This window comes from Rhinichthys klamathensis, unplaced genomic scaffold (genome assembly GCF_029890125.1).
Source record: "Rhinichthys klamathensis goyatoka isolate OS25496 unplaced genomic scaffold, OSU_Roscu_1.1 h1tg000068l_1, whole genome shotgun sequence".
Lineage (NCBI taxonomy): Eukaryota > Metazoa > Chordata > Actinopteri > Cypriniformes > Leuciscidae > Rhinichthys > Rhinichthys klamathensis.
Window position 1 is genome coordinate 5,883,493 of NW_026606611.1, and position 23,787 is coordinate 5,907,279.

The 23,787-nt window shown below is 36.7% G+C and overlaps 2 protein-coding genes across 2 annotated transcripts in view; one reads left to right on the top strand and one right to left on the bottom strand.

Annotated features, from left to right (window-relative positions):
• Nucleotides 1-2,752: 2,752 nt before the first annotated feature.
• On the bottom strand, nt 2,753-3,864 carry atox1 (antioxidant 1 copper chaperone). Its single transcript, XM_056250410.1, has 4 exons — nt 3,751-3,864; nt 3,502-3,574; nt 3,104-3,254; nt 2,753-3,024 (listed from the first exon to the last, which is right to left on the bottom strand). Exons 1-3 carry the CDS (start codon nt 3,754-3,756, stop codon nt 3,130-3,132), a joined length of 204 nt encoding a protein of 67 aa, XP_056106385.1. The 5' UTR covers nt 3,757-3,864; the 3' UTR covers nt 2,753-3,024; nt 3,104-3,129.
• Nucleotides 3,865-4,463: 599 nt separating this feature from the next.
• The window catches only part of slc36a1 (solute carrier family 36 member 1), a 51,533-nt gene continuing 32,209 nt past the window's right edge, over nt 4,464-23,787 (top strand). The window contains exons 1-11 of the mRNA XM_056250376.1: nt 4,464-4,589; nt 6,711-6,820; nt 7,575-7,686; nt 7,760-7,850; nt 10,839-10,927; nt 11,562-11,651; nt 12,672-12,756; nt 13,252-13,470; nt 15,890-15,988; nt 16,097-16,263; nt 17,099-17,268. Coding sequence (XP_056106351.1) covers nt 4,564-4,589; nt 6,711-6,820; nt 7,575-7,686; nt 7,760-7,850; nt 10,839-10,927; nt 11,562-11,651; nt 12,672-12,756; nt 13,252-13,470; nt 15,890-15,988; nt 16,097-16,263; nt 17,099-17,268 — 1,258 coding nt within the window. The 5' untranslated portion in view covers nt 4,464-4,563. The remainder of the gene's footprint in view (nt 4,590-6,710; nt 6,821-7,574; nt 7,687-7,759; nt 7,851-10,838; nt 10,928-11,561; nt 11,652-12,671; nt 12,757-13,251; nt 13,471-15,889; nt 15,989-16,096; nt 16,264-17,098; nt 17,269-23,787) is intronic.

Here is a 23,787-nt window from a genome sequence, read left to right on the forward strand (position 1 = left end):
AGACATATCCAGCAAACACCCATTTCCAAAGTACAAAAATGTGCTATAGACATATTGGTATCCAGCAAACACCCATTTCTAAAGTACAAGCAGTGTGCACAGTCATTTGTATTAAAATGAGACTTTGTCCCTTGAGCTGCTGATTGTAATACATTCCTACGCAGCAGCTTGATGACTACATTTTGCGAAACAGCTCGTATGGCATTTCTTTGTTACTCTCTTGTGATTATGACCCTTGTACTTCTGTAGAATACCTCCCTAGTGGAGCCATCCGTAGGATTTGTGGTTTCCCGGGAACATCTCCTTGAACAGTGTCCCTAAAGCGCAAGCTTTATTTATTTCAAATTAGTTGCGCCACCTTTTTAGTGATAGGACATATAGTTGACTTGCCAACATCAACGTCAATGGCTTTGGGTCTTTTTGCATTCAAAAATTGTATAAACGTTTTCTTTGTTCGTGGGCTTTTGCCTTCATCAATAGGGCAGTATAGAGCTCTAATGTATCACGAGAATGAGAACAAAACTGCATTCCAATAGAATATAGTAAATGTTTAACTTAGGCTGTGTGATGTAGATTCAGTTTACATTTAACAGAGATCTTTAACAGGGGGTCAGCAAATTTTTGTAACTTCAACCAATCCTCAAAAAGCAAGAATTCAGAGTTTTTAATCTTCTCTTCACAATAAAATGTATCATGTAAACTAACCCAACAAACCGTTAATAATAAATAATGTAAATACATGAATGTATACATCTCTCAGTCCACCAAGGGGGTCATTGGGATGAAAAAAAAAAAACATTCAGACACTCAATTTACAAAATGCTGCCTTGAAAATGGATTTGTTTTATTGAAAGGGTAACATTGCCCCCTACTGGTGCCGAGGCTAAAAATGTAAGCCTACTGACAGAAGTCCATTTGCTTCACAAATAATATAAAGATGTGATTTTGTACTGTAACCAATATTACTTCATTAGGTGCCTTAAAGGGATAGTTCACCCCAAAATGTTGTCATTACTTACTCACCCTCAAGTGGTTCCAAACCTGTATGAGTTTCTCTCTTCTGTTGAACACAAAATTAAATATTTCGAAAAATGTTGGTAACCAGACAGTTGATGGTAACCATTGACTTTCATAGTGGGAAAAAAATACTGTGGAAATTCAATGGGTTCCAATAACTGTCTGATTACCAACATTCTTTAAAACATTTTCTTATGTGTTCAACAGAAGAAAGAAACTCATACAGGTTTGGAACAACATGAGGGTGAATAAATGATGACAACATTTTTGGGTGAACTATCTCTTTAAGGTGTTGTGTAAAAAAGCATTTCAAATCAAGTTGAAAGGGCCATTAAAAAGGTAAGAATTATATTAAGCATTTAAGCGCTCTCTTAACAGTTATATTAACATAATTTGTTGAACAATATATATTTGTTAAAAAATATTAAACTAAAACCATCAAAACATTTGCGTTACTTAAAATAATATAAACATTATCTGATATAAAATAAAATATATAAAAAACTAAAAGAAACAACAATTTTAGATAGTTGCAAAGGCAACATTTCTCGTTTGCATTTAGTTTAACTCAATGTACTAAAATAACACAAAAAAATATAAATACTATATAAACATAATTTAAAAACAAACTTGTAAAAATGACAAAACGCACAGAAAAACAACTAACACTTTAACGAAAATTAACCCTAGGCAAGAGTGGAAAATGATCATCAAAAAATTATTGCATGTCACTTTTAACATAAGTAAAACATTTCCAATTGGATTTTTGAAATATTTGATTTTATGAGTTGTATCTCCCAGGATACATTGCTCTATTAGGGTATAAATAAAAGGCTTAAGTCAATGTTTCTGTGATTTGTTTGATGCAAAAAAAAATATGTAATATGCTGCATGTATGACATGTCTAAATGTCCTAAAATTGAGGCATATACATTTCTTATATTTGTTCACTGCTGAACAGTTTCGTCTTCAACCTCAGTTGTGGGAAACTCAAGCCCTTGAGCTCCACTGTCCTGCAGGCATTAGCTCCATCCTTAATCAATCATATAATGTGATTTATGATACAACTTTTGTGTGAACTTTTGTATGATAATTTTAAAGTAACCCTAAAGACTGAAGTTAGACTTTACAGGTGTGTTTGTTAATCTGGTAACGTAGCCTATCTCAGGGGATACACACTTTTCAAAATGCGGTAAATAACAGCATGATCAACATATGACCTAATTTTCTCTTTCCACATCTTAAGACAATGTTCACAATTAATATTAGCAGGTGTATTGTTTTTATTTTATTTTATTGTTTTCAGGAAAAAGTCAGATTAATATATGCCTACTTTATACAAAGTCAGAATGTCCAGCACTATGGGCGGACATGTTGGCTTTAGGTCAAACTGACAAAATGAGCACAGCAAATTTGAACCAAGTCATGTGACCCACATACTCCAAACAGACTCAACTATGATATTGACAACAGCACTGGATGAAAAATGATTTATCGTGCTTCCTACAAGAGACATAAGAATAATGTGGTACACGTTGCCTGTTTTGGGGTTAAAATGAAAATATAAAATTAAAAACTAATTCAAAATATTAATAAGAACTATAAAAGTAAAATAATTAATAATAATTTGTTACATTTATATAGCGCTTTCTCAGCACTCAAAGTGCTTTACATAGAAGGGGGAATCTCCTTCTCAATTATATTAGTTTTAGACAAACACCAAACATTCACAAAGTTTTGTTTTCCTCCAGGTAAATACAGGAATCTTTATTTGAATTATCATCTGGAGACTTACAACAATTCCAAGCAGAAAAGTGTAGCATGAAAACAACCACACTGTAAACGGTTAGATTTCAACATTGTTATAATTGACAAGAAATCTGCCTTATATCTGCACTTCATGATGCTCTGCTGAACAGATTTCCTTCAGTGGTCCCGAAGATACGTGATGATTTATCTGATGTGTGATGAACGGTCCCAATTCATAATCCTCAAAGCAGCACGATTCTATTAAAACATGGTTCAACGAATCAAAATAGAGTACTATCAATAGTACTTTGCAATTAATGACAGCTGCTTCTCTCACCTTTTAGTTTTTTAATGTATAATATTTCATTTTAGACCGATGTAGGTAACAGTTTTCCCAGTCTTTTTCAGTGTTTCCAGAAGAACATCTGTGTCTTTGTCTGACTCAATGAAGACCTTCTTATTGGGGAGATCAATGTCAAACTTGACATCTGCTAAAAAAACAACAACACACAACTGTACTATGAACTATGACAAAGACTTAAAGGGGCAATGCCCACACATGAAAAGGCACATCTTAGAAAAGAAAAGGAAATTAAGCTACATTTAGGATGTTTTTATCTAATGTAGTTTCACTTTCACAAACATCTAGTTTAAATAGCTTTGACAGGTTTACACACGGTTAAAAATGACTTACAGGAGTAGACTGTTTGAAATATGAAATATTTAAATGCCTACCCAGTTTTTTAAGCACTCGAGTTACTGCACCAGAGCATCCCTCACATGTCATGTCAACAAAAAACTCGTGAGTCTGTCCGTGAGAGAAGAAAACATATTTGATTCAATTAGAGAATCACAAGCTAGCTACAAAGCTAAGTGTCTGTGAAGTTATATTTTTTTTAAAGTGATTTACGATATCCAGATATCTGGCAGCAACATATAAACTGATCGTTGTGAGTTAAATTTTTTGATTAAATGTGAAATTACCGTCATGATCGATCCGATTGTCTCTGCCAGCTCAAAAGTCTACAGTGCAGACTCGCTTTTGTTGGGACTTGCTGCACATATGATGACGCGCTGTTTAGTTTAGGGCTTATCACTAAAATACTAATATTTTTGACCAAAAGTGTTCAATTGGAACACCAACTAAACGTACATATATCCACTGAAAGGGCGCATGTTGTGAGACTCTTCTATAATAGATATCACGTTTGTGTTACGGTTACAAGAGTTACAATGTACAAGCGTTTTAAAAACGTACAATAAACAATTGCTCGACGCTCCCTCTGCAGGGATAATAATAATAATAATAATAATAAAACAAGCAAGCAAACAAATAAATAAATAAGAAATAATGAAATACAAAAAAATAATGCTAATTAGGCTATGTACCGAATGTGAGTGTTTCGGCATAATTTACGTTGCCAAAGGCGTAACATGGGATGTGGATAGAATTTAAGAGTTGAACTCTTTATTTTTTTTAAAAAAGAAACATTTGTTGTTTGTCATGTTTGTTGTCAACATTTGTCATGTTTGTTGTTTTGCTCTGTACCATAGATAGCCATATAGACTGTAAAGGCAGAAGTGAAATCAGCTGACCGCCACGTGTTAATGGTCATGTGACAGCAGCAGCAGTTGGAGGACGCGCGCGTCGCGTTGCGTCGCAGCAGAATCAGATCTCAGCCTGATCTCAGCGGACAGGAGACAGCAGATTCGGATCAGATCATGTCTGCTCATCTGTTCGCGTCTGTGTTGATAGCATATCCGGGTTCAGATAACTTTATGAGCTTCATATAGTAGATGAATATCATTGAGCTGTGTTTGCGGTAAGTCCAAGTCTGTCATCTCATGTATGTAGTAGCTATACATTAGCTAGCATAAACAGGAGACAAGACCTTCAGGTGTGACAGCGTCGACAGCTGAATGCTGTCGGGAACTTCAGGGCATATTACTGGTTATTTTTGAAAGCATTACAATTTATTACTAAAGATTACTGTCGTGAACGCTCTAAAGGGAGCTCTAAAAATACACTTCAAGATTGAGGGCTTTCCTTTCTTTCCTGCTTTGCATTCTCATATGTGTGGGAGTCATGCTCCGATAACTGTAGCAAAAGAGCTTTATGAGGCTATCATTTGTGGTTTAATCATTTTAGTTACAGCTTTTACTCAGTGACTGAATGAGTTTGCTGAATTGTCTAACATCTTTCCACATATGTGGTTTGGAACAGTTTCAAATAGTTGTGACATCTTTCTGACATACACAACTGGTGTATTTCACACTCATGATGAGCATTAATATCTGAGTGTCACGTTTGACTGCATGTTAGAAATATGGCAAACGTCAAAAGAATGGTCCAAAAAGTTTTTTATTTTTTTTATTTTTTTTTTTATTTAACAGGGACAATACACTAAGCATTGCTACACTAGACAACCGATGCTGTGTACATGGGGCATATAGCGTAAAGTTAAGAGAAGATATCATGATCGCCCTTCACAAACAAGGAACAGGATACAAAACGATAGCGAAGGCACTAATTGTTCCTAGAGACACTGTTGGAAGCATAGTTTGCAAGTTCAAAGTTAAAGGAACAGTGGTTACACTACCTGGACGGGACAGAAAAAATAGGCTATCAATGGCTGCAAACAGATTTCTGAGAAGGCAGGTTCAGAAAAACCCTTGAGTGACTGCAAAAGACCTGAAGCAAGACTTGGTGGCAACAGACACTGAGGTTTCAGCTTGCACAGTAAGGCACGTACTAAACGCATGCGTTTTCCATGCCGGAACTCCAAGACGTTCACCACTATTGACCCAAAAGCTCAAGAAAAGTCAGCTCCAATTTGCCCAAAATCATACAAATAAGCCACCGACATTTGGGGGATTCTGGTCTGTGGAGCGATGAAACAAAACTGAAACTTTTCGGCCCTATAGATCAGAGGTATGTCTGGAGGAAGGAGAATGAAGCATATGCTGAAAAGAACACTGTCTACAGTTCAGCACGGTGGGCTCAGTGATGCACTGGGGCTGCTTTGCATCCTCTGGCACTGGAAACCTGCAGCGTGTGAAAGGCTAAATGGATTCATTGAAGTATCAGGAAATCCTAGGAGAAAACATCATGCTGTTAGTGAGGAATCTGAAGCTTGGGCGTCATTGGACCTTCCAACAGGACAATGATCCCAAGCATACCTCAAATTTCACCAAGGCTTGGTTGCAGAAGAAGTCCGGGAAGATTCTACAGTGACACAGTCACCTGACATGAACCCCATAGAAGATCTCTGGTGGGATTTAAAGAAGGTGGTTGCAGCACGCAAAACCCAAGAATATTACTGAACAAGGCCATTGCTCATGAGGAATGGGCTAAGATTCCTCAGAAACGCTGCCAGAAGCTTGTGTCTGGTTATACATCCTGTTGCAGCAGGTCATAACAACAAAAGCGTGTTCTACTAAGTACTAAAGATTCTTGCCATGAAAGGGTTGAATAATTTTAACACAGCAGAAGACATTAAAAGTTGCATTTTCAGATGAATTTGGGAATACCATTTGTTGTGTTGAGCCATTTCAATTAATTTTGTTTGATTGGTTCATTGCAAACAGCTGAAAGTCTGTACATTTTGCCAATGAATCTGATTTGCAATGGAGGTTAAATCATTTGGATATATCTGACAACTAGACAACGCATTAATAATTCTTTCCTCATCATTTTCTCTAGATGCATGATAATACAGATTGTGGCTGCGAATGATGCAGTAGTTCATTTGAGCTGCTGTGTGAAATTCTCACTTCTACATTAAAGTGTCAGATATGACTAATGTTGATTGTATAGTCGTTTTGCATGTTTGAAATCCTCATATTGTTTTCAGCCTCAAGAGATGACCCAGAAAGGGCACTGTGTGCGTCATGCGTGTGTTCCAGGAGGGCTATTAACTCTGTTCATTTGTCTGCGATCACAGTTCCTGTAGATGCAGCGTCTCCGCAGGGAAGCTTTTGATCAGTGAAGCTATCAGTGGCAAATTACACCCTACCAAAGCAAACATGGCCTCTGATATCAACTATCAGGATGGTAAACCAATTTCCTTTGCAATATGGTACACTGATTGTGACTACTGTTGTTTTTTTTGTTTTGTTTTTTGGCTAAGCTTAGTGAAAGATGATGTTATAAAAGAATGAACAAACATACACTACTGTTCAAAACGTTTGAAGTCAGTAAGATTGTTTTTTTTTTTGTAAGGAAATGAATACTTTTATTTTGTAAGGATGCATTAAATTGAGTAAAGACATGTATGATGTTACAAAAGATTTTTAATTCAAATAAATGCTGTTTTTTTTAGCTTTCTATTCATTAAAGAATCCTCAAAAACAGTGTATCGCGGTTTCCACAAAAACATTTAAGCAGCACATCTGCTTTCAAAATTGATGATAATAAGAAATGTCAAATCTGCATGTTAGAATGATTTCTGAAGGATCATGTGACACTGAAGACTGGAGTAATGATGCTGATAATTCAGCTTTGCCATCACAGGAATAAATTACATTTCAAAAATGCATTAAAACCACTGATCTATATAGAATGACATTATATAGATCAGTGATTAAAACCAAAAACAGTTATTTTAAATCAAAATGGTAATAATATTTCACAAATTATTACTGCTTTTACTGTGTTTTTGATCAAATAAATAGGCAGTCATAAGAGACTTCTTCCAAAAATAGAAAAACATCTTGCCAACGCCAAACTTTTAAACAATGGTGTATGTGTTTTTTTTCTATTCAATGTTTAATATTATATGAAAGCTATATCTGTGTGTTGGTCCTAGGCCCAGATTTTTCTGGAAGAGCCGAGAGCCCCACTGAAGATGAGCCCATCTGCTCACCTGGTTCCCCAAGGCAGACCGAATATGAACGGATCGGAGGAAGAACAGGATCCTCGTAAGCACTGTGATCTTCGCCTATTAAAACTTTTATGTTCATTGACCTATTTTAATTGTTTTATTTTTTCCAGTTTTTTTCAGACCATAATTCATTTACTAAAAGGAAATATTGGCACGGGACTGCTCGGATTGCCTCTGGCTGTCAAGAATGCAGGACTCGTGGTAGGACAGAACATTTAATTTGGAGATTAATGCATTATGATGTTGCAATTTTATTTTTAACTGTTCTTGTGTTCTGGTTTATCTTGTATCCTCATTGTGGCAGTTGTTGTATGTCCTTATCTGAACATGATCTATTTCAACATCATGTCAGCCTTTCATTTTCATTTATCTATTGCTTCTCAGTAGATGTGTGTTATGAGTGTATATTAAGAACTTCCACACCTTTTGGTTTTTGAACAGGCAACACAAACCGTGATTGTTCATTTTTGTGGGTTGTCATTTTGTTCCCACTGACTGAGATCTGGTCATGTGGTAGTATAGGGTGTAGCAAAAAATAACTATATTGTTTCTATAAACTTTGGTATTTGTATTGAGAAACAGAAACCTAAGCACAATTAGTATAATATAAATGCAAAAAATAAAAAAGACTAATATTTCATCACTCCTCTAATACTTAATACATTATACATGACTATTTACATGACTATTTTAATATATTTACATTTAATATGAATATACCACATTTCTGCCAAAATACCATGGGCACAGTTAGTGTTACTACTACAGCAAATCCATGGTAAACATTGGTGATCAGGGCGACTTCTAAGAAATTTTAGTGTCACTGGCATGAAAATAAAAAATAATAAAAATAAAAATGCCTTTTTCTTTACAGAGTTTAAGGAAACAAAAGACTAGAATCATAAGATTTATTTTTAATTTTTACATTTTTAATACTTTAATTATTCATATTCTGGTTTCAAGATTTTTGTTTTCCTACCTCGATGTACACTACCATTCAAAAAAAATTGTGTCAGTAAGATTTCTGATGTTTTTATTAGAGAAGTTTAAGTATTTTATGCTCTTTGTTCAAAAAAAGTAACATTGTGAAATATTATTACAATTTAGTGTTTTAATGTATTATTAATGTGCTATCATGACTGTTTTCTATTCTAATATATTTTAAAATGTAATTTATTCCTGTGATGCAAAGCTAAATTTTCAGCATCATTACTCCAGTCTTCAGTGTCACATGATCCTTCAGAAATCATTCTAATATGATGATTTGATGCGCAAGAAACATTTCTTACTATTATCAATGTTGAAAACAGTTGTGCCACTTCATATTTTCTCAGGATTCTTTGATGAACAGAAAGTTAAAAATAAGAGTATTTGAACAGTAAATGCCTTTACTGCCAATATTTTATCAATTTAATGTCCTTCATTCTGAATAAAAGTATTAATTTACATGTTAATTGTACTGACCCCAAACTTTTGAAGAGTAATATGTCAATTTTATTTATTTTTTTAATATATATTTTTTAGTCATGACTTTAAAAAAAAAAATAGCACACCCTCAACAATCTGCGTAATTTAGTGCCTCAGTCATGTCCATAGCACAAACTAAGTTTAGGAGCCATGTTTACAGCCTCTGAAGAGCACTGAAACCTCTCTCAGCATCAGCTGAGGACACAGGGACAGTCTGACAGTGTTTCCACCTAATCAAAGATGACACAGATGTGTAGCCACATCCCTGAAGAATGCCTCCTGCCAGACGAATATCACGCTTTCACCTTTTTGTCAGTTGTATTTTTAGGGATGCTTTGTGTAGTTGCACCACAACATTACGATTCCTTATCATATAAAAACCTTTCCTCCCAAATTGGTCTCTAGAGTGCATAGTGGGGATGCACAAACCTAACCAGTTAAATGTTAATAAGTGTTGTGAATATGCAGAAACCCTGCGCGGGAGTGTTTTTTCAATCCCGCTGCTGCTGAATTTCTGACCACTACCGCCCGCGCCCGCAATATTTGTGTCCGCTCCCGCCCGCACCTGCAAACATTGTAACAGCTTGTAGAAACTGTGAAAAATGACACAAACTTCAGGGCTATATGCTAAACGTTCAGAACAGCAGACATACAACTTTGCGTTTGCCCTTCTTTGGTTTATAACCACAAAAGCAGATTTTAATTTCCTGCTCGCGCTCATCCATTCAATGGCTGTGAGAATAGCGACCAGCATCACATTTTTCAAAAAAGACACAAAGGTATCACAGAATGATCCTATGCGATACGTGCCGTGTATTCTAAATGATCTGGGGGTATACGATATGAATTTTAATGTATTAAACGGAAATCCTGACCTTGCCTGATGATCTGTGCTGCGCGTTCATGAGACAGCACCGCAGTTCACCCCGCTCGCGCAGAAAAACACACTATTTGCGAGAAATCAAGATTAACAAAAATAAGCTACAAACACAAAATATAATCCACATCTTCTTCTCTGAGGTGAATATACCTGTTGTGTTTGACATAACAAGTAGTTTTCGCACATACATCAACTGTCATTCTGACTGTCATCTTACAAACGGAATTCCTGTCCGAAGTTGAACTCTGAAGATATAGCCTACCTAACTCAGTGAAGAAAGTTCCTTGACACTTTTTTTTGGGGGGGGATTTCTATGCGTTGTATTTGTATTTACCTAACGAATGAATGACATAATGAATGAATCACTTGGCCTAGCCTACTACAGAATGCTTTAGAGAAAGAGTAGGCTACACGGCACATCGCAGGGTTATTTTTTTGACCGCCCGCTCCCGCGAGATTTGCGTTGGGTCCCGCAGGAGCTCAATCCCAATGCAGCCCTTTAGTGCACATTTTGTGTTCTACACTGATAACAATAAGAAATGTTTCTTTAGCAACAATCAGCATATTAGAATGATTTCTGAAGGATCATGTGACACTGAAGACTGGAGTAATGATGCTGTAAAATAATTCAGTTTTGCCATCACAGGAATAAATTACATTTTAAAATATATTTAAAAAAGAACAGAGTTAATTTAAATTGTAATTATATTTACAATGTGGCTTTGATTTTCAACCAGTTAAGTTTGTATAGTGTATTTATGTTCAAAAAGCGGGGTGACGGTTTGCAAGTTAAACAAGCTTTATCATTGGGTTGATGTTCTCCGTCTCTTCTTATGTTGCAGGTGGGGCCTTTAAGTCTTCTGGCCATGGGAATAGTGGCTATACATTGCATGAACCTCCTTGTGAAATGTGCACATCATCTAAGCGTAAAGTAAGAATAAACAGCTTGAATGATTTTAGAAATACTGCCCCTCATGTTTTTGACAGGTTTTCTGACACACGACACCCTTTTTTTTATTATGCCATGGTGGATTTGAGTTTTGTTTTGTTTGCTTTATCATTTGCATCTGGCCAAAGAGTTAAATATTTTTCAAAGCCTCATATAGTCAGTGTTAAAGGGATAGTTCACCCCAAAAAAATTAAATCCTGACAGTTGACGGTAGTCATTGACTTCCATAGTATTTTTGTTTCCTACTATGGAAGTCAATTGCTGCCGTCAACTGTCTGGTTATCAACATTCTCCAAAATATCTTTCTTTGTGTTCAAAAGAAGAAAGAAAGTCATACAGGTTTGGAACAACTTGAGGTTGAGTAAATGACGACATAATCTTCATATTGGGGTGAACTATCCCTTTAAACACGAATCTACCACTCATATAGGGCTGTCACTTGAATTCATGAGTCTAATTAGTTAATTAATGAATCCATGGTTTAATAATTACATTTTGGTGTTTGTTCAGGAACATTTTTAGTAGAAAATAAATATATTTTTGTTTTGTTTTGTCATACAATTGACCGTTAAATGACACTTTTTTTTTCTCTAAATGAAATATTGTCTTTATTTAGGATGGGCAAGCCCTTTCTTTCCTATGGAGATGCAGTGGAGCATGGCATGGAGAACGTGCCATGGCTGAGCAGACACTCTTTGTGGGGAAGGTAACTGAACGGCTTTGTTTCAGTGCTTACAAGGCAGTTTTTTTTTTATTCAGTAGACTGTTAAAGTTGACGTGCAGTTTGTGCTGTTCTCACCATAATCTTTGACCACTTGTGACTCTTTTAGAACCTGGTTTATGAGCAACGTCACTGTTTCACGTCTTGCACATGATAGCATATATAGTAATCTTAAACTACTGTTCAAATGGTTGGAGTCAGTAAGATTTTTAAAAATGTTTATTGAAGAAGTCTCGGTAACGCTTCCTTTTACAGTACAGTACTTACGTGTACTTACGGTGTACTTACCTAGAAAGTACTGGCTAATATAAGGTAAGTACATGGGTTAGGGGTAGGTTTAGGGATAGGTTCAGGGTTAGTACCTAGTTATTACCCAGTAATTATAATTACTATAATAAGTACATAGTATGTACATGGGTAACATGACTGTAAAAGGAAGCGTTACCGAAGTCTCTTATGCTCACCAACGCACCGTTTTAGCGGTAATATTGTGAAATTATTAAGTTTTCTATTTGAATACATCTTAAGATATAATTTATTCCTGTGATGACAAAGCTGAATTTTCAGCATCATTACTCCAGTCTTCAGTGTCACATGATCCTTCAGAAATCGTTCTTCTAGGCTTGATTTGCTGATCAAGAAACATTTACTATTATTATCAATGCTGAAAACAAGTGCTGCTCGATATTTTTGTGAAAACCGTTATTTATTTATTTTTGATGAATAGAAAGTTCAAAAGAACATTATTTTTAAATAACATTATAAATGTCTTTACTGTCACTTTTGATAAACTGTATGCATCCTTCCTCAATAAAAGTAATAATTTCTGTCACAAAAAAAAAAAAGAATCTTGCTGACCCCAAACATTTGAACAGTTGTGTGTGTGTGCTTACTGGTGTGCTTGTCTAATAAATAAACTTGTGACATTTAGATTACTAAAAATTACTAAAAAATAGTTAGACCTGTACCTGAACATAATGATTTGTTTTGTTTTTCGGCTTTCAGGCGTGTGGTAAATATGTTCCTCAACATAACCCAGCTGGGCTTCTGCTGCGTGTACTTTGTGTTCCTCAGTGACAATGTCAAACAGGTGAGAGATCTTTAAATACAGAAGAAGAGACATTTTACAGATTTTAATAAAGGTTTTTTTGTCCACAATAAAATAATAAACTTTAAAATCACTTCGCATAATTTCCTTTACTATCATATTATTAAATATTCCTGTTGGCCAATTGGTTGAACAGTGATGTTAGATGCCAGAGTCATTGGTTTTATTTGCGTAGAATGTATAAACTGCTAAAAAAATATTTCCCCTAAATGGATTGTCTCTTTGGATAAAAGCTTCAGCCAAATGTATAAAATGTAAATGCGTAAAAAAAAAAAAAAAAATGTTGTGACTGATTTTGTTTTCACCACAAGAGGGCAGCATTGCCTTTCACTTCATTTGGAGTTTAACCACCTGGGTTTGCTTCTCCCCAACAAAAAAGATGTTCTTCCTTTCTTTATTTTTGAAACTACAAGTGTAAAATTCTCTCAGTACAATCTGTCATATTGTTATTAACATAAAGTAATCTTTCCATTGTAGGTGGTTGAGACTGCCAATGCGACAACAGTGAACTGTCACAACAACGAGACAGCAGTGACTGTCCCCAGCTACGACTCTCGCCTCTACATGCTCTTCTTCCTTCCCTTTATCATCGTGTTGGTGTTTATCCGCAACCTCAAGTACTTGGCTCCTCTGTCGTTTGTAGCAAACATTTCCATGTGTGTCAGCCTGGTCCTCATATACTACTACTGTCTGACGGTAAGACACATTAAACACGCAACACACACAAAATATATACACATATAATAGTGCACAAAATATGTTGAAAGTGTATCTTTGTTCCATGCATTGGTTCATTATTTATTGTAAATCAGCCCACAATCAAAAAATATTTGAACACTTAAGCCACACTATGTAGGAATGTAATTGCATTATATAACAAAGTATTAATCCAATTGGTATTTATTTTAGACACATTTATAGTACACACTTTTCAGGCAAACATTTTTTTTTACAAAGTCTAGTCACACTTTATGTTAGTTGTCTTTAGCTACTGTGTACTTGCATCATAAAATATTTTTAGTTACCATGTACGATAACACTTCACTTGAAGGGGTGTGCATACGACTGACATGACACCTTCATGATCATTTCATGACACATGTCATGAATATGAAGGAGGTTTTATGCATGTTTATGACAACTGCCAATAAGTGTCATTCTCTCAATTATGACATTTTTAATGCAAATATGACATTGTTTGAGATGTCTTTGTTATGACAACTTGACATAAACCAATACATCATAACCTGTCAGTGTCTTTATCATGACAACTTGACATTACGAAGACAACACAACTGCCAACATAAATATGTCATAAACATGACATAGCAGATTAATTAAGAAAACTTAAGAAACCACTTAGCTTTAGGGGTTTAACATTACATTAAACTGTCATGTGGTTGGTTTTGACATTGGCTGTCATGAGGCCATTATAACATTTTAATGACAAATTCTATTTGTACCACTGTAGTTGAGGTCATGAAAAATATTCATGACACAGTTATAACGGCCTCATGACAGCCAATGTCAAAACCAACCACATGACAATTAACCAGACTTCCTTGTTTGTTTAAAAAAAACAAAAGTTTTATTTTTGGCAAATGTAAAGGCCTTGAAGTGAAATGAATACTCCTCAGACTGAAGGAAATGCAAATTCATGCCTGCAGTAGATACAATAAATGGGAAAAGCAAAGTAACTTATTTGAAAAAGTTACTCTGATATTTTGTTGTACATATAAAAGTAATGTTACTTTACTAGTACTAGTGATTTACGTAATGAGATATTCATGTAACTAGTAAAGTAACACTACTTTTAAATTTACAACAAAATAATAAAGAGTTACTTTTTCAAATTGTGTTACATACATGTTTTCAGTGGTACTATAAGTGCACTTGAAATAATACAATAGATCCTCTGCTCCAAGCAATTTGCAGGACCAAGCCTTCTCCCCTGGGATGCTGATTCAGTCTCAGGTGTTATGGATATAGAGTTAAGTGTAAATAACAGGTTTCCGGGTTGTTTTTCAGAGCCCGTTTCCTATTGAACAGCTTTAAATGCTTTAAATCGTACCCTCACACCTGTAATTGGCAAGGCAGCTACTGAGAAATGAGCAAGTGGGTAGCACAATTTCTCAGTGAGGGAAGAAAGATTGTCTTGGTGGAAACAGCAAGAGGAAGTTGCATGGCTGAAGATTGCAAATTGGTTTGTTGTTCGCAAAAACATTTTTTTATGAAGAGTCAGGGGTTTCAAGAATGCTTACAGGGCTGCAAAAAGGACTCAAAATGTTCCTCTAAATGCTTCTTGAACCTGAACAGCACATCATAAGATCACCTGATTTTATTTGCATAACATTTATGCTCTAAAACATTATTTAAAATTTTTATTTAAAATCAGTGTCCTGGTTTATACAAAAGTATAAGACTTTGCAAATCTAAATCATATCATCATATACTGTAGTCAGAGATTTTAACAGTTTTAAACCCACATTTGAGTTATAATGAACAATTAATAAGAAATATTTAAGATAACTATTTAACTATATATTTGTTCAATTAAATTGAATAAAAATAAAAACAAAAACTTGCATTAAATTGATCAAAAGTGACGGTAAAGACATTTATAATGTTGCAAAAGATCAAATATAACTGTAAATTCTGTTCTTTTGAACTTTCTATTTATTAAAGATTCCTGAAAAAAAGTATCACAAATAAATGAAGCAGCACAATTGTTTTCAACATTGATAGTAATAAGCAATGAAGACTGTGTATCTAATGATGGTGAAAATTCAGCTTTGCCATCACAGGAATAAATTACATTTTTAAAATCTATTTAAATAGAGAAGAGTTAGTTGAAATTAGAATTGAAAATTTCACAAAATTACTGTATTTTTAAATCTAGCTTTGGTGAGTATAAGATACTTAAATTAACTTTGTACGATAGTGTATATAAGTATACTTAATTATAATTGAAAAGAAATTGGCAAAGAAGAATGCAAACCAGCAGCATTTTCTTGGTCTCAGGCTATTGGACCTCGCTATATATTCATGTCAACTTTTTTGAAATATTCTCAGTGTCACAGACTGCCAGACATGTTTTTCTTTTTTGCATCCTCAGAATATCCCATACCCCATCAACCTCCCGCTGGCCGGACGGGCAGTTGACTATCCTCTCTTCTTTGGAACGGCAATATTCGCCTTTGAGGGAATTGGAGTTGTACGTTTTTCTTTTGCTCTGATATTTTGTTTGTCACCAAAGAAGTAGTATTCAGGGGAAAAAAGTTCAATTCAAAAAGATGTCGCTCTCGATCTTCATCATTTACAGGTGCTACCACTTGAGAATAAGATGCAGAATCCCAGAAAGTTCCCCATGGTTCTGTACCTTGGCATGGGCATCGTCACCACCCTCTACATCTCCCTGGGCACCATCGGCTACATTGGCTTTGGAGAGCAAATTCGGGGCAGCATCACATTAAACTTACCGTTGTGCTGGTGAGTGCCAGGGAATAGTTAATGTGTATTGTCTTCTAGTCCCACTTTTTTATTTAGATTTTGTTGATGAAGATGATGAAAAAGATTCATGTAAACTGAAATTATACAAGATTTCATGGTTTCTAGGTTGAGCATTAGTTAGTCTAATCATTTTATTAAAGTATTACTATCATGCTCATATCCATAACTCATATTCACAAAGCGGATTAAAAATGGATCAACACATTTTTTTTTATTATTCGTGGAGGTGTTGCTCGTTCAAAAGTTTGAGGTAAATACGATTTTATTTTTATTTTTTAAAAGAAAATAATGTTTTTGTTCAGCAAGGACATATTAAATGGATCAAAAGTGATAGTAAAGACACTTTTTTTTAAAAGAAATTAATATTTTTTTTCAGCAAGGATGCATTCAATTTTCTATTTTAAATAAATGCCGTTCTTTTGAACTTTCTATTCAACAAAGAATCCTGAAAATAAATGTCAGTTTCCACAAAAATATTAAACGGCATAACTGTTTTCTACTGATAATAATAAGAAATGTTTCTTGAGCAGCTAATCATCATATTAGAATGATTCCTGGAGAATCATGTGACACTGAAGACTAGAGTAATGATGCTGGAAATTTAGCTTTGCATCACAGGAATAAATTACATTTTAAAATGTTTACAAATTGTAATAATATTTAAAACATTGCTGTATTTTTGATAAAATAAATGCAGCCTTGGTGAGCATAAGAGACTTTTTTTCAAAAGCTTGATTACTAAACTTTTGAAAGGTAGTTTGACATAAATGACTGCAAAAATAAGAAATGCATGTAATGTGTGTCTGTTCTGTAGGCTATATCAGGTCGTGAAGCTGCTGTACTCTTTCGGGATCTACATCACCTACGCTCTGCAGTTCTACGTGTCAGCAGAAATCCTGATCCCGCCGGCGGTGGCGCGCTGCGGCCCCAGGTGGGCGGTGATGGTGGACCTCTGCATCCGCGTGGCTCTCGTAGGCCTCACATGTGAGTCATGCTGCAACAGAAACACCTTGACACACCTCTTCACTCCAGCAGTCTTTCAGCCAAATCCATGAACCATTGGGCCGCTCGCGTCAAAAGTCAGGAACGTTGTCAACGGCTCATTTGCTTGGGCACACGTCCATGCTAGTGTCAAACGTCACCTTTTCACCGCGACTCGAGGTTGTTCAGGCACTTCGCAGGGCATTTGTCATTGTTAGATGAAGTCTATTTTTACCTTTTGTCACTTTTTCTGAAATAAGCCAAACCTTGAACACAACACTGCCCTACAAAGGCAAAAGACCTTAACTTGCAAGAGTGTTGAACTGAGAAAAAGGACTTTAAAGATTTTTAGTTGTCCAGCCAAAATAATTATAGGCAGGACACTGGAAATTAGTAGTTTTAGTAATGAAAAGGATCTAGATAAATAAATCTTTGCGCTCAAACTTGACTTTTGACCACTATTTTGAAGTTACTGTACTCTGCCTTTGTATTGTCTGCAAAAAGCGAGAAGTCACACCAAGGCAAATTCCAGTAACTTCCTTTGCTTTGTTATATGGAGCAGTTTGGTTGCCTATTCATTATAGTTGACTAGCCTATTTATGCTATAGGCTGCTAGCTAAATTAAGTAGATTGTGATCTCTCATTTGTTTGTCTAATGCATATTTTGTGTTACTTGACCTTGATGTCTGCGTTTCAAAGCCATGTCAACTATCATTTTTCTTTGAGAGCAATGGGCCATCCTTAAATGCTATTAGTAAAAACAACCACTCAACTAAACTTGCTTTACCTACACTTTTATTCAGGTATCGTGTGTCAGAAGTGCTTCAGTGACAGATGTATGACACAGGCTACACCGTAATTTAAACGCAGCAAATTTTAATGGACAGTAAACAAAGGCAGAATGCAGTAACTCCAGGACGGCACAGTAACTTCTAAACAATAATAGCAGAGTACTCTAGCTCAATTTGAGCTTTCCAAACAAAGGCGAAGAACAGTAACTGGCGTTACGGTGTTCTGTCTTGGTTTCTTCTGTGCTTTTGGAAGTTACTTTTAAGACAACCCATTATTTTCTCGAATAAACAACGGAATTGACTCAAGATGCTTATTCACATGATAAAGGAGATCTTGAATGTCCCAAAAATATCAATAACTAATTTTCGACCAAAAATGAACTGTTCATTACTGTCTTTTGCCTTTGTAGGGCAGAACAGAGAATGTTTTCGGCGTGTGACTCAGCCCTGTGATAGATATTCGGATGGAGTGCTGAAAGTAAATTGGTTGGACAATGTAGGTGGGTTGAAGAAGGTGGTCAGGTAGTGTAGTGGACTAGTCTGGGTTTCCCCATACTGCCTTCCCGCAGCGCGACTTTATTCACGCTGAAAGGCGGTATGGATACCATGGACCAAATTTTCGCCTCATTTAGGGAACCAATCACAGAACGGGGAGGGAGCAGCAAGACGATGACGCGTCTATGTGACACACCGAAGCAGTTTGTTTATACCTATGGATCAAACATGGCAGTAGACGCGAAGTTACCTTTCGATGCAGCCTTACGGCCGTTTCACACATAGGTTTCACACCGCAAGCGTGAGCGGCATTTGAGCAGCGCATCAGCGTAACTAGATCGTCACTGCAGCTGCAGACGCGCGAGAGTATTCACACTGGAAGCGTTTGTAGACAGTGTCACAGCAGCGGCTCCAAAGCTACATGTCGTTAGCCTCATAGCATAATTGCTTAAGTCATTTTGTGTTTTTTCTTGTTTTCCAAAGACATTGAAATATGACTTCGGCATTATATATAAGCGAGCAATTCTTTACAAAGACAACTATACATTTGTTTTTAGAAGTTGGTCATTTTATAACATTGATAGTCTTGAAAGTTTGTAATGGGGAGGTGTACAACATTCGCATATAAGTTAAATGTAATACAACAAAACAACCCAGAAAATGGCTCCAATCTATTAGTTTCAGTCATACTTTCGATGTTTACAAGACCGCAGCAACTCCGTGGATAAAAAACAAAACACACAAATAAACCACACACTCGGGTTTGATTTGGGTTGTGCTAGCCTGTAGCTGTCTGTGTGTTAACGTTACATGAACTAACGTTTATATATATTTTCTGGCTAGTTTACTTTAGTTTTTATTTATTTATATAATACACAACTTTCACCCAAACTGAATAATTAAAAACAAGTTTTTACCGGGTAAATCTTCTATAAATATTTTAGAGTCTTTATTTTCTTTAATCTGCCTACTCAAGTTCTTGTTAAAACTTTTTGTGTCATTTTTTGTGTGAAATCACATTTATTTTTGTCCATCAAAAGTGTGCTTTCACTTTAATTTAGCGTGAGCAATGCAGCAAAAAACAGATTCGAAACCCCCGCTTCACTGCTGCTCACGCACCGCTCCTGCTCGACGCTCACGCGCTGCTCCCGGTGTGAATGCACTCATTGCTTAACATGCACGCCGAAAAAAATACGCGCCGCTCACGCATGCGGTGTGAAACGGCCGTTAGATACACGCCATCGTGTAGGCTACACTTAAATCTCTGACCCATCGGCCATCGTCGTCTCCCTCGTCTAATTTCTGTCGCTCTGCATACGTCATCTGGTATAATCGAAACGATTGGCTATGAGCTACGTACAGGCGCATTTGATAGACATTCTTAGCACCCAATAAACGGCTCTGGGCATTCGTAAACCACGCCTCAAATACGAGAAAATGAACATGTGGTTCCCAGACCCAAGTCTCAACGAGAATTGGGTCTGGCGTTAGCCAGGCTAGTAGTGGACCTGAAAGCGTGCCTCTTTTGCTGTAGATGAAGGTCCTCTTTTTAAAATATCAGTGAATGGCACGTGCCTGATCAAACCACTCTACTTTCAGCACAGCAGCTACATCCCTTTAAATGTATTTTTAGAAATATCTGGGGTTAGTGTTTTTTTTTAAGTTTTTTTTTAGCAGTTGTATTGATTTCCTTTGAAACCCGAGGTTGTTAATTCCTGTTTGACACGTGAGGTGGCCGTTCTGCTCTGACAGTGTTTTCTTCACTAGGAGGCAGTCTTGAACACTGCTTCCACTTATATTTGTTAATCTTAATATACTTTAATTTGTCACAAGTGTCGCTCATCAGTAATCACGCCACCTAACCCTAGCCTCGTCCTGTTCGCCACAATGCTGTTCTTTTGAAGGGACAAAACTTATTTCAAGATATATTTGCTGATACAAGCATTAATATGCAATTTGTCCTTGTTTTTAAAACGTGACATTGCCATATCTTGAACTTTCTCTTTGTGCCAACCTCTCGATGCCTTAGTCTTTGTGTTTTCTAACTTTTGTCCTGGTTTGCAGCTTCGCCTGAAGTTTTCAGTCCATTTGGATTATCTCAGTGTAAGCACAGAATAAAGCATAGCATTCTTCTGTCTGCTCAGCAGTTTGCATCAATATTCACTCGGTAGCATTTGCATCTTAACTCTTCTTTCTTTCTTTTTTTTAATTCTGAAACCGAACTCTAACACTGGAGACTCTCTGCATTGAGGGCAGACAGGACGTGGTTGAGAGTGCCTTTGTCTTGAAGATGAAGAGACCACCAGACCAAGAGACTGTGACGTCTCATTTGTATATCTCCAGAGAGAAGCTAGAGGGCTTCATCTAGCACACAGAGCTGAGGCTCTTCTTCCACCTTGTGTGATCACAAGTGCATGCAGAATCCATCAAAGGACAACAGCAGCTGTGCTGTGCTGATAGTGTGGATGCAATAAGCATGCTTTGCAGAGAATAACGTTAGAAGAACACTGTGTTTGACAAGAGGACTAATCCTTTACCCTTAAGGGGCTTCACTGCTGTGCTGACTGACATATAGGTGGCATATTGAACATGTCTAGAGCTGCTTGTGCCAAAGGAATAACATCACTTCAAAAGAACGTGATCGGTTACAAAACATGCTTCTCATTTATACAGATACACGGCACAAATCAATGCACATCAACATACAAAATCTAAATATGTAGGGAGAGCGGTACTAGTTGTTCCAATAGAAAGTTGTCATAAGGGCTGTATTTAAAGTGTGTTTTAAGTGATGTAATTTTATATAATTTCTTTAACTATAATATATACATACACTCACTGGCCACTTTATTAGCTACGCCTTGCTTGTATTTGGGTTGGAGCCCTTTTGCGTTCAGAACTGCCTTAATTCTTCTTGGCATAGATTCAACAAGGTCCTGGAAACATTCCTTAGAGATTGTGGTCCATACTGACATGATGGCATCATGCAGTTGCTGCAGATTTTTTGGCCGCACATCCAAGATGTGATTCTCCCGGTGCCATCAAAGATGCTCTATTGGATTGAGATCTGGTGACTGCGGAGGCCATTTGAGTAGTGAACTCAATGTCATGTTCAAGAAACCAGTTGAAGATGATTTTAGGTTTGACACGGTGCGTTTTCCTGCTGGAAGTAGCCATCTGAAGATGGGCACGGTGGTCATAAATGGATGAACATGGTCAACAACAATACTCTTTTAAACTGCATTTAAACTATGCTCGAATGGTGCTAAGGGGCCCAAAGCGTGCCAATAAAATATCCCCTACATCATTACACCATCAACAGCAGCCTCAACCCTTTCATTCAAGGCAGGATGAATCCATGCTTTTAATGTTGTTTATGGCAAATTCTGACCCTACCATCTGAATGTCACAGCAGAAATAGTGACTCATCAGACCAGGCAACATTTTTACAGTCTTCTATTGCCCAATTTTGGGGAGCCTGTTCAAATTGTAGCCTCAGTTTCCTGTTTTCAGCTGACAGGTGTGGCACTGGTTTGTCTTCTGCTGCTGTAGCTCATCTGCTTCAAGCTTGACGTGTTGTGCGTTCAGAGATGCTCTTCTGTAGACCTTGTTTGTAATGAGTAGTTATTTGAGTTACTGTTGCCTTTCTATCAGCTGGAACCAGTCTGGTCATTCTCCTCTGGCATCAACAAGGCATTTTTCGCCCACAGAACTGCCACTCACTGGTTATTTTCTATTTTTCGGACCATTCTCTGCAAACTGCAAAGGTGGTTGAGGATGAAAATACCAGTAGATCAGGAATACTCAGATCAGCCCGTCTGGCACCAACCATGCCACGTTCAAAGTCCCATAAATCACATTTGTTACCCATTCTGATGCTCACTTTGAACTTTAGCTGATCATCTTGACCTGCCCTGCATCTCAATGTCCATACTATCCACCCTAAACAGTATGTGAGATAAAAATAAGTGTGTCCCAAAGCATAGTATGTTGAAAAGAGTATGCCAGAAGTCCCCGGATGGTCTACTATTTCCTGTCGATTTTCGATGTGTGGGTCCGTGCACACTCTATAGGCTTATATTGCCCACAACCCAGAGCGCTTTGGAGGAGGAACTACAAACACAAGTAAAAAGTGTTTAAAAAACTACAAAACATGGCGGATATGCGCGACCGATGGTGAGAGGTTTAGATAAAGGTTTGAGTGACTAATCAAAGCTTAACCTGATAAAAAATATTTATTTCCTATCATCCGTTATATTTCATATGCAATAACAATGTGCACTTTTATAAAGATTCATTTGACCATTAACTTTTAAATGCATCATTATGCATTAATATGAGGAGAGTTCTCTGCATGAAAGATCCACGACTGCAGATCAACGTGCAACTGCATTTCTCTCCAATATGGTAGGAAATTAAATGAAATGAAATGTGGAGGATTTTAACCGTGACAAGATGATTGACAGGCCCGTTTACTGTGACAGGATGTGACAGAGAGCAACTGTTAAAGATGCAATTGTATGACGTGATAGTATGTCCCAAAGCTTGTGTACTCTTTTGCTACACACTCAAAAGTATCTACTTTTTCTTCACAAAAAGAGTACATACTTTTTGGGCGTAGTATAAGTAGGCGAATTGAGACGCAGCTCATGTCTACATTCCTTAGTGCAATGAGGTGCTGCTGCCATGTGATTGGCTGACTACATATTTGCGTTAATGAGCAGTTGAACAGGTGTACCTCATAAAGTGGCCGCTAAGTGTATTAATGTTTGATATTTTTGTATGTTACTTTTTACATTTATATTAATATAGATTTTATTATTTGTTTTACTGTTTAAAGTGATGTTGGGTGACGTCACTTCTTGTTGACGTTCGAAGTATTGTCAAACAAAACGGAGGCTAGCTAGACCCTCCCTCCTCCTCATCCGCGCACTAACCCCCCAAATCCTTCTTGTCAGTTATTGACTGGAACAGTTTATGTTTGTGGTGCGGGTTTGCCCAGTTTGTTTTTGTTGCCGTTTGTGGAGCTTGGGGTGTCTACAGAGACCGTGTTTTTTTTTACAGTGTGTTCAGGGGACAGGCAGCTAGCGGATATTGAGGAGATGTTTGCTGTATGTGAAAAAAAAAATGTTTTGGCCTAAAAAACGTGTGACATCGCTTAGAGCACCTTAATAGGCTCTTTAATGGCACGCTCCAATGTGACAACTTACTCCATATAGTGGGACATGGTTCATGC